Source organism: Marmota monax, unplaced genomic scaffold (genome assembly GCF_021218885.2).
Source record: "Marmota monax isolate L192 unplaced genomic scaffold, Marmota_monax_Labrador192_F-V1.1 WCK01_AAM20220418_F8-fsc00005, whole genome shotgun sequence".
NCBI lineage: Eukaryota > Metazoa > Chordata > Mammalia > Rodentia > Sciuridae > Marmota > Marmota monax.
Genome location: NW_026692254.1, coordinates 16,845,401 through 16,863,541, shown reverse-complemented (window position 1 = coordinate 16,863,541; position 18,141 = coordinate 16,845,401). Strand labels below are relative to the sequence as shown.

Genomic DNA, 18,141 nt, shown 5'->3' with positions numbered 1-18,141 from the left:
GAGGTTGTTCTCATGGCTGCCCTGTGATTATTACTATTATTGTCACATTCTCCAAAGAGATGACTACTTGGGATGTGAAGATGTTGCTGGATGTTGGTGGCCCTTTTGCCACCCAGATATGTGCCTCCTGCAGCAAGTGTGTACTAAATATTCCTGGGTGCTGAGGCTGCTCTGGGCTTTCACCCTAAATTAGCCTTAAACCCAGTTTCAGCCTGACCATGTCGTCCCTCCTGCTGTCCCCATAGCACCCACAGGCCCCTCTCATTCACACCCCCAGTTCTAGTTTTCTCAAACCAAGCAAACTATTCTTTGACTCTGGAGGCCTTCTGCAGGTTCCTTGTCAATCGAAGGTGGTTTTCCTTTTAGTCCTTGCCATGGTTGAATTGCGCAGAAACACAAAAAGAACGAGGGATGCAATCAGATTAGAGACTTCCCGTGAGAAGAAAATAGCCTGTCGCCACTTTTATGAGCTCTCCTCCACCCGACTGGTATTAGGGCCTGTGACCGGAACTCTGACAACCCCAGGGACGGGGGACGGTAGTGGAGCGGTGGGGCGGAGAGGGCGGGGGGGGGGGGGGGGGGCGGGGGGATCAGCCTGTCGTGAAGGGGAAAGGGACTTGTAAAATCCTAAAGGGCTTTCCTGCTACAATCCCACAGTCAGTGCTCCCTGTAGTCAAAGCCCCTGGCTGCATATCATTTCCTGGACATCTTAGTGAAATAGGCCTCAGCGTACAGTGGCACGTTGTTATTACACTTCGGGGACTCTGGTGCGACCCAGGGAAGCAGGAAGGCTGGCGCTGGAGCGTCCCTCGGAGCCGGCAGGAAAGTGCAACAGCGCCATCTAGTGGTTGTGCGGGGCGACTACGGAGATACCGGCGCCGCTGCCCAGGATCTTCCAACCTAAGGAAAACGTGGTATCATTCCAATCCTTGTCGGAGCGCAGTGACACGGCCTTCGGAGTGTCTTAAACAGCAAATTGACTATCGCTGTAACCTCCGTAAGAGAAGTAAATGTCAAAACGTTTACAAGATCTTGATCTGTTAGGTTTGGGTGTTGTTGAGGGTCCCGAAGGAGACATTGCAAGGGGATTCCCTGCACTTGTAGGCGCCTGAGAATCGAGATCGCTGCCGCTCAACTTCATCTACTTGGGCTGGAGCCTGCCTGCCTGGGTGCGGGTCAGTGAGGCCGTCACTAAAAAGCTTTTTGCAAAGAGGGGGAAAGATTGTGTTCCTGTGAGAGAGAATCAAACAGGTACTCAGCCCCAAGCGTGCACCTGGAGGGACTGTGAAAATAATGATTCCTGGAACACCCTCCAGTCTCTGATACTGTAGTTCTGGGATAGTATCTAAGAATCTGCATTTCTATCAAGTTCTCTGGTGAAACTGATATTGGTCTAAAACCCATGCTCAACCCTAATTGTGATGTAGGCTGGGCTGTTTCTTCCTAAACGTTTTGAAAAGTTCTCATGATCTGCCCTAAACCTGCTTGAGCTACACAGGCAGAGTTCCAGGACTTCCATCTGCAGCTCTTTTAGGAAAAGTCAATGAGAAAGTGTAAGATAGACTTAAACAACAGGACAGACTTTCCCACCTCCACTCTTTAGCAGGTAATGTCCACCAGGAGATAAAGTTGGATCCAGCTCCTGGCCAGCAAAAGCCTTTGGTCCCAACTGCAGTGTCCAAATGGTCGATGAGGCCAAGATGCTTATTGCCCACATTCCTAGAAGGCAGGCTTTAGGTCATCTGAACAACATAGATGTAGATTTTCACTTTACAGGAAAAAAAATTGCATTGGAGGCATTTCATGCTAGAGATTGACCAATCCAAATAGGAAGCCTCTGAGCAGTTCAACCAGCACAATTTCATAGAGGCTTCTTTCCTCAGCCTGCAGCCTCCAGCCAATAGGGCTCTGGCTGACACTTATGCCAATAAGACCTTTATGCATTCGGCCAATCAGAAGTGAGAACTGTTCTGAGCTCCCCTCTCATCATATTCAGCCTAATCCAACCCCAAATGCATTTGGCCAATTGGAATTGATCATTGCTCTAAGACACACCACCACCATCACTGGAATCTTCAACATACCTATTCTATTCATGCTCAAGAAATGGGCCGCAGTTGATGTGGTTCCTAATATGCTTTGTAAGATCAAGGGGGGAAATGATTTGCCTGTAACTCAGAACTAACTGTTGGTTACAAATGTTTGCCTATGATAAAAACTTCATATGTGCATATATATGTGTGCACCCACACACACACACATACACACCCCACAAGGGGAGGGGGAGAAAGCAAACACCCTTAGAGTCGCTTTATCCATTAGACACAATAGACATGGAAATATTTTACTTTAAAATCTTAAGAAAATATGAATAAATACAATCTGTCCTCAATTATATTCACTTTATTCCAGCCCAATAGCAAAATGTAACTTTCTTGAAGTAGAAGGGGGCCCATGAAGGAAAGGCCATGAAGTCTCTAAGACCCCAAAAGGCATGCTTCAACAAATTGGCCAAATTAGATCACTCTCAAGATCTTCCTCTACAGATTTGATCTTCTATTGTTCCTTGTTAGGTTCTCTTGTCCCCCCATTTTCTTAAAAAAATAAAGGGAGGTGAGAAAAAAATAATAGGTCAGTCTGTACTCTTGATTTCAAGTGATAGAAAAACAGCTCAAACTAACACAAGTAAAGGGGAGATTGTTTGTTCCAAATAAAAACCCCAGGGGTAGTTCTGGTTTCAGCCACAACTGGATTCAGGGATCCATCCTTCAGTTCCCATTCCATTTTATGGCCCTCCCCAGCAGCCACAAGATGGCAGGAATATTTCCACCCTCAGTTCCTACCAGTCTGCTTTTAGGCCTCTGAAATGCATTTCCGTCTGAATCAGCTCAAGCCAACTGAGCAGGCTGAGGCCCTCCTTGTTTAGGAGGACTCGGTGCTCTGACTCCATAGGCCTGGGTCACCTGTCCCACTGACACCACAGGGGGGAGATGCAGAGGAGAAGCCAGGCAAAAATCAGAAGCTATTTCTGGGAGAGAAAACAGATGCTAGAGACAGACAAAAGCCTCTGGGCAGACTTAACCTCCAATCTGCCGTGGAACTGTTGCCCACACCTTACAACAGAGAAGCCTTCACCTATGTCAGTTCATGGACCACCCAACAATTCAGGGACCATGACATCATTATCCCTACTTCACAGATGAGGAGACCAAGGCTCAGAGGGAGTTATTCTTCTTGCTCAAGGTCACTGGCCTTAAAAATGGTAGAGCTAGAACAAGAAAAGTAATCCAGTCTCCAAATGTGGGTTTTACCACTCTCTTGACCCAGCTCATCTGCTGGTCTCCCTCAGATACAAGAAATAATAAGATTGCCATAGAACTATGGCCAGGCTGGGACAGGAAGGAGGAAAGTTCCCTAACAAAGGCTCACTGAGGCCCTGCACGGGTCTGTTCATTGCTCTGAGATTGGGGACTTCCTGCTAGCTTAGGTCTTCAGGTGTTTCACACATATTCATTTCCATATCATCTCTGCAATTTTGCCACTTGTATTATTTTACTGTTTACTTATTTTTCTTAAGTCAGCTTGCCTTTTTTACTTACAAAATATATTTAAGACATCAACTTTAAGTGGCAATTGTCAATCAAAACAAGTACCACTTACCTTGAATAAAAATCAACTTCAAAATCACAAAATCAAATACTGCTCATCTATGAGCCACTCAAAACCACACCGCCCTGAAGTAAAGTCTTCAGACACTGAGGAGTCAAAGCTACAGGGTCACACAGGAATACAAGCAACCCCTGAGCTATTCTGCCACATGTATTTTCTCAGGCATACCCACAAATCTCCCTTGAGCTCTGATAACAAGGTAAGGGAGGTCCCAGCCCCTCTAGAGTAAGTGGCCAAGATGTTCTGCCCAAAATGTATCCAGGCCCATACCCACTATCATAAGGCTGCTGGTTCTGGCCACCACATCCTTAGTCTCCTACCTCTCCTGAGGTGTGATCTCTTTCAGGAACCACAGAGGCTTCTAGCATCTTCTTGCCTGGTCATTTAGTCATCTCATAACTCCTAATTTTCCTCTTCTGTAATTATTCCTGGTTCAGGGTTCTGGGCAGAAGAGGCCAAGCTTGCAGAAAGCCCCAGGGAAGCTAGCCATACCTTCAACTTTATCCACTGACCATCTGTCCACTGTAGCTCAGATGTCTACCAGTGAAAAATCTCCATGGGAAGATAGAGTAGTCACCAACTCCAAAAGCAGGATGAGCCTTCAAGAACATGCAGAGGAAGCCCCTCACTGTAGAGAGAAGGAAGCCAGCCCTGAGGCCCATGTCTCCCCATCTTACACCACCACCTGGGACACAGATGGATTGGATCAAGGTCCCCTGACTCCTGGTACAATTTTCTCTTTTATTCAACCTAGAATATTCCCACCCGAAATTACATTGAGTTAATTAAGGCTCCTAGCTCCAAGGAGAGAAAGTGCAAACCATCTTACTCTAGAATAATCTCTGTGGAATGGCTATGAAGTCACAATGACATTTTCTCATCTGGAAGATGACCCACTTGACCTTGACCTGCTAGACCAGACTCTGATGATCCTGGAGAAACAGAAATCAGAGGCCTGGGTTACCTGGGTCAGCCCTGAACAGCCCTCTCCACCCACTCTGGTCCCAAAGGTTCCAAGACTTTCCATCCTGTGGATATGGAAGGCTTCATTCGACTACTAAAACCAGATGCTGCATATAAGCTACACTTCAACCTTCACAGAAAGCAATACAAAATGAGCACATCTTCCCTGAGGCAGGCTGTCACCCGAGCCCTTTTCTCTCACAACTGCTTCTCTCAGTCCAGCAGCCTTCAGCTCCATGGTTCCTCTCCAAGTGCTGGTGGGAGATGGCCAGGAGGGGGCGCTGTTTCCTACCTGCCTGGATTCAGCTCACCCTACACAGAGTAGTTGGGCGAGAGGCAGGATACTAAGGGGGCCGCAGGTCCAAATAATTCAAAGGCAGAGCTGTGCCAAGGAGACAGAATTAGAGGAGAAATGGATCTTGTGAGAAAGGGATTGGAAAAGAAACAAAATCCTCCCCTTACCAAAAATATTTCCTCTACCCTCATTTTTTGGTCTTATTTTGGGGGGGTAAGACCTCTACATTTTGCAGAGTGTTTTTACAGCAGCTGAAAACAAGGAAGAGCTTAAATATTCAAGTAAAGGAATGTGGTCAGGTCAAGCATGGTACAGCTATTCTGTGAGGTCTTATGCAGAATTATGAATGATGGTTTTAAAACACCCATGGTTTAAATAATTCAGGTATGATTACTACTGTGCTATTTGATGCCATATTTTTAAGCAAAAGGTCAAAAGGTATATACAATAAAGTGATGCTACTGTATTTCTCAGGCAGTGTATAGAAATATAGCAAGATATGACTGGATTTCAGGCAAGGGTCTCTATCCCCACTCAAAGCCTCACAGCTTCCAGGCACACCCAGCTGTCAGGAGAGAGGGAGAACTCAGGCTAGGAAGCCATATATGTATCCCTAGCCCACCTGGCTCAGGGCATCTCCTTGGGGGGTGCCACACCAATAAGAATACCACTGGATTTGGCAGACTCCAAGGTATCCTGAGGGGAGTCCTTTCTATCTACTTAGGCTTGCAATTGACATTCATAATGGGCCTGTGGTATCCACCAATGTTGCTGAGACTGTGAGCCCTGACTCTGACATCAGGAAGTGTACAATCCAGGGTGAATATCCACAAGTGGACCCTTTGCTTCTGTTTGTTCCTTTAGCATCATAACAGCTCAAGGTCACTAGGCTGTGCCACCAGCCACTGCCACAGTGCGCTCACTCTCTCCCCCTGCTGCTTGCCTCCCTTAGCATCATCTCCAAAGCAGTTCCTTATCAGCACTGTGTAAGGTCTTATGTTGACAAGCTGATGGCTTAACACTAGGATGAACTTAGGACCCTAGTCCCCATTACTGCCATTGCTTCTTCTTGGGGCTGCTATTCACACTGGCCAGAAAATCCTACAATAGGGACCATGTCTGCCATGCCCAAGAGTCTGTGCTAGCCCTCAACAGCACCTGGCCCAATGTGCACTGAAAGACTGCATTGAACCTCAATAACACCAAGAGCTCACTTGTCTGAAGTTGTGACACTGCTATAGTTTAGATGTGAGGTATCCCCCAGAAGCTCATGAGTGAAACAATGCAAGATTTGGAGGAGAAACGATTGGGTTATAGCCTTAACTTGATCAGGAATTAATCCCTGATGGGATTAACTAAGTGGTAACTGGAGGCAGGTGGGATATGGCTGGAGGAAGTGGTTCATTGGGGGCGTGGCTATGAGATACATATTTTGTATCTGGTAAGTGGAGTCTTTCTCTGCTTTCTGAGCCCCTTCCTTCTGCCACACTCCTCACCATGATGTTCTGCTTCACCTCCAGCTCCAAGGAATGGAGCCGGCCTTCTATGGACAAAGACATCTGAAACCGTGATCTCTCAAATAAACTTTTTCTCCTCTACAGTTGTTTTGGTTGAGTCTTTCAGTCACAGCACCGAAACAGCTGACGAATATAGATAGACGTAGACAAATGGCATGCTGTGGCTGGGAAGATCTTGGGACCTTTGTTACCAGTCCTAGCTTGGCTTAATAACTAGGGTCTCTTACAGTAAGTCTCCGCTGTATTACCTGTCTTGTCGCTGCGGACATAGCTCCGTTTTAAAGCAGATCATCTTTGTTTGCATCAAAACAAGGAGGCAAGGGTGAGCAGTCTGTGATGCTCTGTGTCTTTTTCTTGTAAAGCGCAGGGTGTCCTGCTGCAATTAAAAACACCCATCGCTTTTGCAATTTTTGCTGGAAGACAAGCAGGTGCCCGCTGCCTGGGACCTTGGCAGCCTGCGAAGAATCTAACCGCACGCCGGGTCAGGGCTTGGTTTGGGCAATGCTGCCATCTTGTGGCCACTGCAGGTATTTCTCTCGGGAAACGGGGTTTTATACCAATTTGCACGCTCTCCAAGTCCGTTCTATGTGATCTCCCGATTTTTGTATTTTGTTTGGTTTTGTTTGGTTTTTTTCTGGTCAGCCAGAATAGTGGCTCAAGATATAGATTAAACTCAGACGAAAATCACGTTCTGATCTTGCCCCCCCGCCGCCCCCCGCCAAGGCTTCTCCAGAGCACGTCCCCAAAAAGTGCTGTGAGCCTCCAGTGTGGCGAGTAGCGATTTCTCCTCTGAAGAAGAAAGATTTTCTTACCAATCAGAACGGTCGGAAGATCCAAGGTAATATGGGGCTGTGTCCCCTGGAGCCCTGAGCTCAAAGTTCCTGGAACCCTCTAAGTGCAGGATCCCAGCCCAGCACTGGGCAGGTGCTCAGTAAATAGCTCCCAGTTCTACCCACTTCCTCTGGAACCACTAACAACTAAGGCGGACAGAAAATGAAAGGCAGGCACCTAGAATTTGAGAGCTTCAGGAGACTGTTAGTTAGGGTGGAGTTTCTCAACTCACCTCTAAATCCTTTGGTGAGATTGTTTCTGCTCTCTTAATACCTCATGAAGAGGATTAAATTTCATCCCCTGAGCATAGCATCCCCTGTTCCTTTCACCAGTGAAGAACTTCAGGTATCTGGAAGGGAATGGCCGTCCCAGCCTGGAAAGCAAATCCTCATTACTACCATCCCCATCTCTAAAGGACAACATCCCTAACAGTGAAGTCTGTGCATCAGGCCAGGGAGGGAGAGATGGTGACCTACTCCACTGTCCCCCCAGAGTGCTGCACAGGAGGCTTCCCTGAGGGACTGATGTGAAGACAGCATGGGGACCATGACTCAACTCAGGATGGGCTCTGGGGTCTGGCCACCACTGGGGGCTGTGTAGAGTTTGGCTCTGCACTAAGTGTGGAGGTACATGGTATCTGCCAAAGAAGCAGAAAGAATGTCTAGCTATTGGTTTTGAAGTCTTAAAGAGCCAATTTCATTTGGCAATGGAGGGAAGGGAATGAGAATTTCCCAAATTTGGAGGCTCCAAATTAGATAGGAGATGTGCCCCATTTCCATTCTGGAGTTCTCAGAAAAAGAAAGACACCAAAGAATGGCCTAAGCTCCAGGGTTCAGAAGAGGACTATATGAGGGGTGTCAGGGTGAGCCCAAGTGCAAAGCTATGACATTCCCAAGAAAAGGTGTAAACAAATGATTTCCATGTAGCCAGGAGCACAGAGGACATGGGTTGAGTGGGAGAGGAAGGGGCACCACAAACCACAGTGTCACTTCCTGATTGGGACCAAAGGAGCATCCACTGGTGCCAGCAGGGGCCACACAGCAATTCAAGTGGGGACAGCCACCAGCTCAGCTCTTGCTGCTAACTGGTCAGGTGCCTGAGTCCACAAACCAAGAAAGAACAGTCATACCTGTCAGCTGACGCCAGTGTGGGCCAAAAGCAGATGTCCCCATGTCACCTTACAATTGACCCCAGGAAGAAAAAGGTACAAGGGAAAAGAGACTGGAAGATATGTGGAATCAACTGGATTACATTTTCTGCCATTGGTCACAACAGGAATTAATATATAGACTAAGCTTTGTACAAGTTAGTCAAGTTGTACTAATTTTGTATTCCTGAATATTGGCTGTGTCAAATTTAAACTACACACAGTCATCCCTAAATACCCAATGGGGGCTGGCTCCAGGACCCCCCGCCCCAGATAACATAGAACCTGTACACATCCTCTCATGTGCCTAAAATTGTCACTAATTACTTGTGATACCTAATACAACATAAATGCTATGGGTATTATTGTAAAGAAATAATAACAAGTGGGGGAAAGCTATGCATGTTCAGTTATAAAGGAACTTTTTAAAAAATATTTTCATTGCATGTCTGGTTAAATCCAAGATACACACTGATACAGAACTGGAAGATTAGGGAGGACTGACTGTACAAAAATAATGAATGTGACACTTGCATAGATTAAAAGAGTGTTGTCCTGAGCCATCTGCCCCTATAGGCTGGCATTTGCCTCTGGGGCAGGATTTTATTCTCAGGCACAGGAAAAGCCTACAGGACTCAGAGCTGTGCAGTGACTGGCCCAATACTGCATGTCAAAAAGTACTAGGCCTTGGACAGGTACAATGGCTCATGCCTGTAATCCCAGCGGCTTTGGAGGCTGAAGCAGGAGGACCGTGAGTTCAAAGCCAGCCCCAGCAAAAGCAAAGTGCTAAGCCACTCAGTGAAACCTATCAAATACAAAATAGGGTTGGGGATGTAGCTCAGTGGTCTAGTGCCCCTGAGTTCTATCCCTGATACCAAAAAGCAACAAAAAATGGACAGGATAAAAACCAGTGCATATGCCATGAAACGTATCCTATTGCTCAAAATATGTTAAAAATCTTCAGGAAGTTGCCAGAGTAGTCTCTTCTTGGGATATGACCAAAGATTTCTGATGAGAGATCACAAGGGCACAGAGGCACCCCTGAGTTTGGGAGTCTGACATCAAAAACTCATGGTCTATCATCCACACTTGAAGCAACGGGGGGCCAGCAGGACACCAGGCTCATTCCCAGGAACCCTTCACCAGCCTCACAACCCAGCTCCCAAAGGATTCTGAGAAATAAAAACTTCCAAAAAGTAGGAAGCAAAATTTCTCCAACTTTTTAAACCATCAGTTGAGATTTTATGGAATTTTCTTTTCCAATATACAAACAATAGGAATTATTCTCCTTCTCAAAATATAGCATTACATGCAATATTGGATGTCTTTTTCTAACTTCATTCCTACCTACCCCCATCCCACACCCAGAACATTTCTGGTACACTTTATAAGACCCCAAGTAGGAGCCAGCCAGAGAGGCTGTCCCCAGGGGTGTGCAGGGATATCTTATAGTGGGGTTTTGATTTGCATTTCTGCAATCACTAACGATAGTGGGTCCTTGTTTCCATGTGTTCATTGGCCTCTTTGATATCTTCCCCCAAGTTCTGCAATCCATCTTTCTGCACATTGGCAAGAATCCTCATTAGAAGGGTGTGACTCCTAGAAAACCTGAAAGTGACTTGTTTGGTGGGATGGAGGGTCCAAAGGCACTAAACAGACAACTGGCATCAAAACATTTATAGGATTTCTCTGACAGGAGGAGAAATTGCCCTTTCTTAATATGTCTTATTTGAAAATGAAAATAGCACAGGCTTTTCACAGAGACAGAAAACCCAGCTTGGATTGGCCCTGGGCTGGCAGAGCTCCCTTGACTATGCCATGGTGGTTTGGGCTCAATAGAGCATCTGGATCTTCCCTCTCTAGCTTCTCCACAGTGGTATTTTGTGCATGTATGAAATGAAGGAGTCATGGAGAGGGGAGGAAGATGGCCAAAAATTTATCTCATGGCTTCTCACGCTGGAAACCCAGACCTAACTTTAAAGCTTCCAGGGACAGGGCAGGGCTGTGACTCCACGGTAGAGTGTGTGCCTTGCACACTTGTGGCCCTGGGTTCAACCCCAGCACCAAAACTAACACTTGCAGCTGCTGTCCAGTCTCTCTCTACAAAGATAACTAAGTCAAATTCAAACATTTTAGATTGTTTCCCACAGAAAACAGGGGTTTTAAGAATTTTAACAGGCAGACCCTCTGAGGCTTCTGAAAGTAGCCAAGCAGTTGGACTCATTCCCTCCTCTCACCATCAAGGTCTTATCCTCAAAGACCTTAGAACAAAACTCAGCCAGCCCCCCCTATCCAGGGCTTCTAAATCAGGGAATACAACTGACCTCAGAGTGTACTGAGACCTAGAATGGTTGTGTCGGCACTGACCACGGACAGACTTCTCTTCTTGTTCTTATTCCTAGGAAATGCAGTATAACAACTACTTCCATAGCATTTACATTGTATTAGTTATTGTCCATCATCCAGAGAGGATTTAAGGTATACAGGAGGGCTACATCGGTTCTATGCAAAGGCAACATTATTTTATATAAAGGACTTGAGCATCCAAGGGGTTGGTGTCTGTGGGGGGCCTAGAACCAATCCCCCCAGATTCTGAGGGATCACTATACCCAATGCTGAAACTGCCTAAAACCCCACTCCCTGAAAGAGAACTTGTTCTAGGGCCCAGTGCATCACAGTGAATGTCCATCACCAGTACCAGACCCTGAACTCTAAATGCAAGCTTTCACCTGACCATGGAGTCTCAGGTAGTCCACCCACGTGAGTCAGTTCATGAGTACAGGGTGGAACAGCCCTCAGGACAGTGCCTTTCATGGGGCATGGGCCTCCAGCCACTGCCTGCAAAGGACATGGGACCCAGAGACAGCTGCCTTCTATGACTTCTTGGTGGAATTTATAATATTCATTTTGGTGTCAAAAAACTTTTTCCTTAAAAGCTCTCTTTGGGTGAAAAAGGGCATGCATTTAGAAAACAGCCATTACTACTGAAATGACTACTGCTAAAAGTTCAGGCAGCCAAAGCAAAAACAGATTGGACTTTGTCAAAATCATAAACTGTTTGTGCTTCAAGGGGCAACAAGAAGGGGAAAAAACACAACCCACAGAAGAGACAGAAGTAAAATCACTCTGATATGGGACTCATATCCAGAATATATAAAGAACAATTACAACTCAATAAGTAAAAGGTAAGGGACAAGGACATGAATAGACATTTCTCCAAGGATGTAAAAAGGCCAACAAACATGAAAAGCTGCTGAACATCATTAGTGATCAGGGATACGTGGATCAAAACCCCAATGAGAGGCCACTTTACACCCACAAGAAAGGTGGCTATGTCAAAAAGACAGAAACAATGTTGGCTAGGATGGGGAGAAACTGGATCCTTCATAAATGGCTGGTGGGAAAGTAAAAAAGGTGACAGTTTGTAAACTATTTGGCAGTTCCTCAAAATGCCAAACTTCAAGTTTTCATACAACCCATAAATTCACTCCTATGTGATACCCAAGAGAAATAAAAATATATATTCACAAAAAGTGCATAATGTTCATGCAACGTTACTAATGATTTTCTCAATTTGTCATTCTAGCCAAAGCAATACTCAATCTAAAATTCCATCCACTGGTGAATAGATAACAAAACACCCTACAACATATCCATATAATGGAATATTATTGATTGGCAAAAAGCAATGATGCATAGATACACACTAAGATGTGAATGAAGCTTAGGAAGGTAATGCTAAGCGAAGAAAGCAAAGGACCACACAGTGACATGTGGAGATTCCACTCCCATGATGTGTCTAGAATAGGCCAATCTTTAGGGAGAAAATACAGATCACAGCTGCCTGGGCTGAGGGGTGAGTGAAAGAGGGGAGACTATTAATGGATAGTTTCTTTGGGGGGGGATTGTGGTGGTGGTAGAAGTCTGTAAATATATTAAAAATCACTGAATTGTGTACTTTAAATGAGTGACTTTTATGTTTGTAAATTATGTCCCAACAGAGCTGTTAAAAAATAATAGGCAAGACCACAGAGAAACTGAATAGTAAACAAAATTGATTTCATAAACCAACATACCACACACAAACATAAGCATATAGACATTCTGAGCAGAAGGGACTTGCACTGAGGCTCAGCACCGATATTGACTCTGCCACCTGGGGAGCAGAATTTCTTAACTCTGTGATCAATTTACATGTCTTTATATGAAGTCATCAACACATCAGGTTTTCTTCCCTGAGATGATTTTTTTATTGAACAATTACTTCATCAAATCCCTGAGATAATTTTATCCAAACATTTTCACGTAAAGAGAAAACACTAGCCATTCATTGCAAACAGCACAATGTTCACAGCACCCCCATCATTTTAAAGGGAACATTCCAGAATCACAGAGCACCATTCAGCTGCAGATGCCAGTCCATTTCTGTGGTCTAGCCCTCTTTGCAGAGAACCCAGATGCAAAGAATGAGGGTGTGGGGCCTCATGACTTCTCCGTCTAGAATTCTAAACTCTACTTCTATTCAATTGGACCCTTCCCTCTATGTAATTGGTGTAAGAGAGATAAAACTCCAGTGGACACTCCAGAAGAAACCCCTCTGGAGAGAACAGTTTCCCAGGTCAGTAATTGTGCTTCACTTATATTCCCAGGGTCCAGCACAGAACTTATCCCTGAGAAAGCACACATTCGTTGTATGACAGGATGGATGAATGGATGGATGGATGGATGGATGGATGGATGGATGGATGGAAAGATGGACAGAAAGAGAGATGGATGGATGAATGAGTAGATAAATGGAGAAATAATTAGAAGGAAAGAGGGAATGGGGGTGGAGACTGGATGGGTGGAAGCTAAATGAATGGATAGATGGATGGAGAGATGAATCAATGGGGAGATATAAAGATTAGGTGATATATGGTTGGGGAGATGAGTAGAGAAAGGGAGGGAATGAGGGTAGCTAGATAGATAGATGGACATATAGACAGACAGATGAATGGACCGCTGGATTCTTGGATGAAAATATAAGTAACAGAGGACCCACCACATGTGTCCTTTGACCACTCAGAACCACAGGTGCACTTCTAGAACTGGGGACTACTGCTGGTCTCCTCACCACCCCAAGGTTTGAGGCTCCAGGAAAGGCTTTGATTACATCACTAAGAAGATAGAAGCCCATTGTACAGGGCTCTGCCCAGGAACTGTGCCAGCTGTGCTCTATGGGCACTAGGGACACAGTGGCAACCAGAAAGGCTAGGGTTGACCCTGATGGAGGCTCTTGGAGCAACAGTGGGATGTGATGAAAAAAAAAAAAAAAAAAGTTGCAGAAGCACCAGTTCATGGTTCTATCACTTGAGAAGGAAAGGAGAAGGAGGTCAGGAGGAACGCCTGAACTGAAACCAGATGTATGGGTAGGAATCAACTTGACTGACCTCGTGTGTGTGTGTGTGTGTGTGTGTGTGTGTGTGTGTGTGTGTGGAGAGAGAGAGAGAGAGAGAGAGAGAACACGCATGTCCAAGGCAGTGAGTGGCACGTGAGCAGACCCCAAAGAAGGAGAGCTGAGATCCACCATCCTAGGCAACCAGGACACAAAGGGCAAGGAGTACAACAAGCTGGGCCCATGACGACAGGCCCCTGGGTTCTCAAAGGCCACAATAAGCCACCAAGGGGTTGGGGGGGGGGGACCCTCAATGATGTGATCGGATCTGCCTTCACCTAGAAGTGGGCTGAATGTGGGCTGTCTGCCTCAGTGATGTGGCTCCCTGGCTGCTGAGCCACACAGCAAGCCCACTAATCCCCACAGAGAGCAGCAGTGGAGCTGCCGAGCTCTGGCCTGTGGGGCAGGGGCGTGGGCTGCGAGCACTGGCCAGAGTTGCCCAGAGCCCTTCTTCCAACTCAGGCCTGAGGTGCAGCAAGCCAGGGTGCACCAGCCTGTGGATCTCACAGTGGGTCTGCCTAACTGGGTGGACAGTCGCTCCACACAGTGCCAGCTCTGAACCACCTGAGCATCCACGATCCACTCCCTAGGATGTTGAGATTATACGCAATAGGTGAGAAAATGGAATCGGGGCAGATCTTAATGGAGTTCAGACTCATGGATTGGCCAATAGCATCAGTGCTTTTCCAAAACCTGATGAGCACAAATTTGGACCAATTGCCTTGAACCAAGTGCTCTATAAACCCCTAGATTAGCAGCAACCTCTCTTGGGTCCCCACTTGTCCTGCAGACGTTCTATCTCTATTCACACCTGAATAAATCCTACTCTTATATTCCCTCATCCTCATCTGTGGATTTCACTCTTCAGAATCAGGAGTCAAGAACCCAGAAAGAAGAAGGCAGTGGCGAGCGGCTGTGGTCTGCTGCGACACTGGAGGGGACAGCCACCATTAAGAGTTGGAACCTGTTTCTCAGCTGCAGAGGCCTGCAACTTATGCAGATCCCACCTGCCAGCCAAAGGGGGAAACCCCCAGTTTCACCAGGAAGGTCTGCCAGCTTTCCCTAGGAAACCTCATTGCACATCAGCAATGGCAGGGCCCAAAGGCAGAGAAATCTCTACCAGCAGCTCCCAGAGAGCAGGCTCTAGGGCCCAGAAGCCTCCTGGATCCTGAAAGGCAGGCAGCAGTGGGAAACATTCAGCTGGCTTTACCAGCCTGGGGCAGATGGTGGCTGGGCTCTGTGTCCCTGCATGGCCAGGCACAGGCCATCAAGCAGGCTCTGGAGCTATTTGAGAAGGGGGAAGTTAAGGTCACATATGGATCAGCCCATTACTTTTAGTGACTTTTACTATCACACTGGGAGCCACCCATATGTCAGAAAGGCCATCAGCCCAAATAGTGCCCAGTGGCTTCCCATCTAAGTTAGGTGATAGCGAACACCCACTTATAACCCACTAAAAGTCCTCCTATATATGGGCTGAGATAGGCATGAGGCCTTTGGTAGGTAAAATCCTGGCCAGGTCCTGCTCTCAGGGAGCTCTGAAGTCACCAAAGGCTCCCAGGAAAGGAACCTGTCCCCTTGGAAACCTCTGGTGTCCATGATCTCATGGTCCCAACAGAGCTGAACCTGAAGAGGATTTCTATAGTACAGAGGGGGGACAGCATGGCCCTTCCCTGAGCTCACTTCCACCAAGGGAGGGAGATCTTCACATGGTTCCAGTGCAGCCTTGCAAATTTACCCTGAGGTATAGAAATCATGTTAGTTTAACCAGTAATCTTCTGAAATCTTTTGGAACTGCCAACAATTGGGAAAAATTTTCCACAACTCTGTAGAGTGCTCCATGCTTAATGAAGCCCTTTCTCTGTCTCCAGGACTGGGCACACACTGGAAGCCTGAGGTAGGCAGGCCCTGTGGCCACTATTTCAAGAACAAGAGGCTAGGCAGAGCCACATGGCTCTTGGGCCTGGATCCTGGGGAGCAAGCCAAGCCTCTGGAGGAGTCAGGAGCTGGGCAGCATGTGTTTCTGCCACAGCTTCCCCACCAGCCCAGGGACCGCCACTGTCCTCTTAACTTCCTTCCCTTCCAGCTCAGCCCAGCTAGGCCTCGTGGGTAGTCCAACTTCCTTTTCATTCTCTGCACAATCTTGATCGTTCTTCATATTTTCCAGTTCTTCTCCACAAATCTGCTCCTGAAACCAGAAAGGAATTCATAAGCATTCCAATTAACCACCACAATGAGGTCATCCTGGACATTCAGGGTCTGTGGGTGTCCTGCCCTGGTCATCCTTGCAATTCATATTGAGGTTTAAAATGATAAGCCAAGTTCAAGCACCCCCAACCAGCCCCAGAGAAACCACATTTTATATACAAGAGTGTGTATTTACTAAACAGACTGAAGAACAGCCCAGCCCCAGGAGATTTGAGAAAGGGAGACAAAGAAGCCTTGCAATTGACCCTCCATGTCTGCTCCTCATCCACAGATTCAATTAACCATGAATTGACTATATACTTTATTTCTTGTCCTTATTCCCTAAACAATACAGAAGAATGGCTACTTGCACAGCAATTAGACTGTGTTAGGTACTAAAGGTCATCTAGAGATGGTCTGAGGTATAGGTAGGATTGCACAGGTTATATGCAAATATACCACCGTTTGATATAAGGGACTTGAGCATCCCTGGATTCTCATATACAAGGGGGTCATGGAACCAGTTCTCCACGGATACTAAAAGACAACCATAATTTAAAAGCTCGCATTTTTGCTTGAATGTGCAGGCACACTGTCAGGCATTACAATGCCCTGGACCCCTGCTGAATCCTCCAAGAGCCTTCAAGTTTAAGACAGGATCAGGGGAAGAAGCCAAGCACAATGTTCTCTGCTCAGTGGACTGGTAGGCTCTTCAGTTTAACAGTCTTTCTGTTGTGAACCAAAGAGTATGAGAGCCCCTTTCTGCCTGATGGTTGGAACTAATGTCAGACACAATGCAGCTTTCCAAGGCAATCCAGCATTTACTGGGATGTTTTATGCCTTCATGTTGAATCTTCTACTGCAGAATAATCTATTCACCAAATTGAGCAGTATTGCCCTACAATGTACAATTGTTAAGTTTGGGAGTTTAACATAATTACTCACTCCTTAGGGACTGAAGAACAAAGACTTTTCTGTACCAGAACAAATGAATCTTATCACAATTACACTATGTGGGTAAGTATCTGGTATGGCTTAAAAAAAAAAAAAATACTGAACAACCAGCCACCAAGAAATATTCAGCAACCATCCTTCCCCAAGACTCCACTTTACAATTACTCTGGATTATGCAAAAACTTAATACAATATTCCATTTTTGTGCAATCTGCTCTGGAGAGGCAGGGGAGGAAAGCAAGACAAATTTGTCTTGCTTTTATTCTGCCTGAATGACACTGGTCCACGGCAGAATTTGAAATTCAGATTTTTCAGTATTTCCTTAACGATGCAAGACTACGGCTGATTCCCATGTGTTCTCGGTTTCATTTTGGCTCATTAGAGCCTGTCTAGCTTAGAGAGAAGACCACAAAAAGTCTAATTACAAAGGTTCTCCTCATCCCACCCTTCCCCCTGTGCCATATAGATTCTAAGGATAAACCAATACAGCTGACTGCCAAGGAGAAGCCCACAGCCAGGTCATCTAGGGAGCTATCTTGCAGGTTCAGGTCACAGCTTCAGGAAACAAGGGCAACATAATTACCAAAGAAACAAGAAGTTCATGAGATAACACACCACTGCCATACGTGTGGCCGTCTCCATCAGCAAACTCTGTGGGTCTGTCACCCAGAGAAGTCTGCCCAAGATTGCTCAGGTCCTCCTTGGAATCTCCAGGGTGAACTGCCCTCCCTAAGCAAGAAAAGAGGATAAACAAATGGGGGCTGGTTCCAAGGGGCTGTGCAATTTAACACCTGGGGGATCCTTCCAAATGTACAGATGGCCCTAACCTCATTCATCTTCTTGACCTTCACATTAACCCTTGCTACACTGCTCTCCAGAGGATGAGAAGAGCTGCCAGGTGCCAGCAGACATAAAGTGGTGGTACTACTCAAGCATTTCTGAGCTAGACTTGAGATCTGTTCTTCAACAAGAACAATTCAGGCATTCAATGGAGTCAAGTTTCCAGTCCCTTCTCTGCCTCCGGATGAGGTTACTCAAGAAAGGCCATACCACCATGTTAATTGAGCCTCACCCCCAATCCCCACCAAAAAGAGATGACTGTCGTGTCCTACTGTGTGCCTCCCCACTGAACACCCCCAAATCC

At 46.2% G+C, this 18,141-nt stretch overlaps 1 protein-coding gene across 1 annotated transcript in view; it reads right to left on the bottom strand.

Moving 5' to 3' along the window:
- Positions 1–1,040: 1,040 nt before the first annotated feature.
- Positions 1,041–18,141, bottom strand: part of LOC124087393 (protein FAM169B) — an 82,460-nt gene continuing 65,359 nt past the window's right edge. Inside the window, exons 9-13 of the mRNA XM_058577745.1 lie at positions 17,624–17,726; positions 17,492–17,552; positions 15,898–16,044; positions 15,067–15,140; positions 1,041–1,230 (exon numbers count right to left, since the gene is read on the bottom strand). Of these exons, the coding sequence (XP_058433728.1) occupies positions 1,041–1,230; positions 15,067–15,140; positions 15,898–16,044; positions 17,492–17,552; positions 17,624–17,726 (575 nt within the window). The remainder of the gene's footprint in view (positions 1,231–15,066; positions 15,141–15,897; positions 16,045–17,491; positions 17,553–17,623; positions 17,727–18,141) is intronic.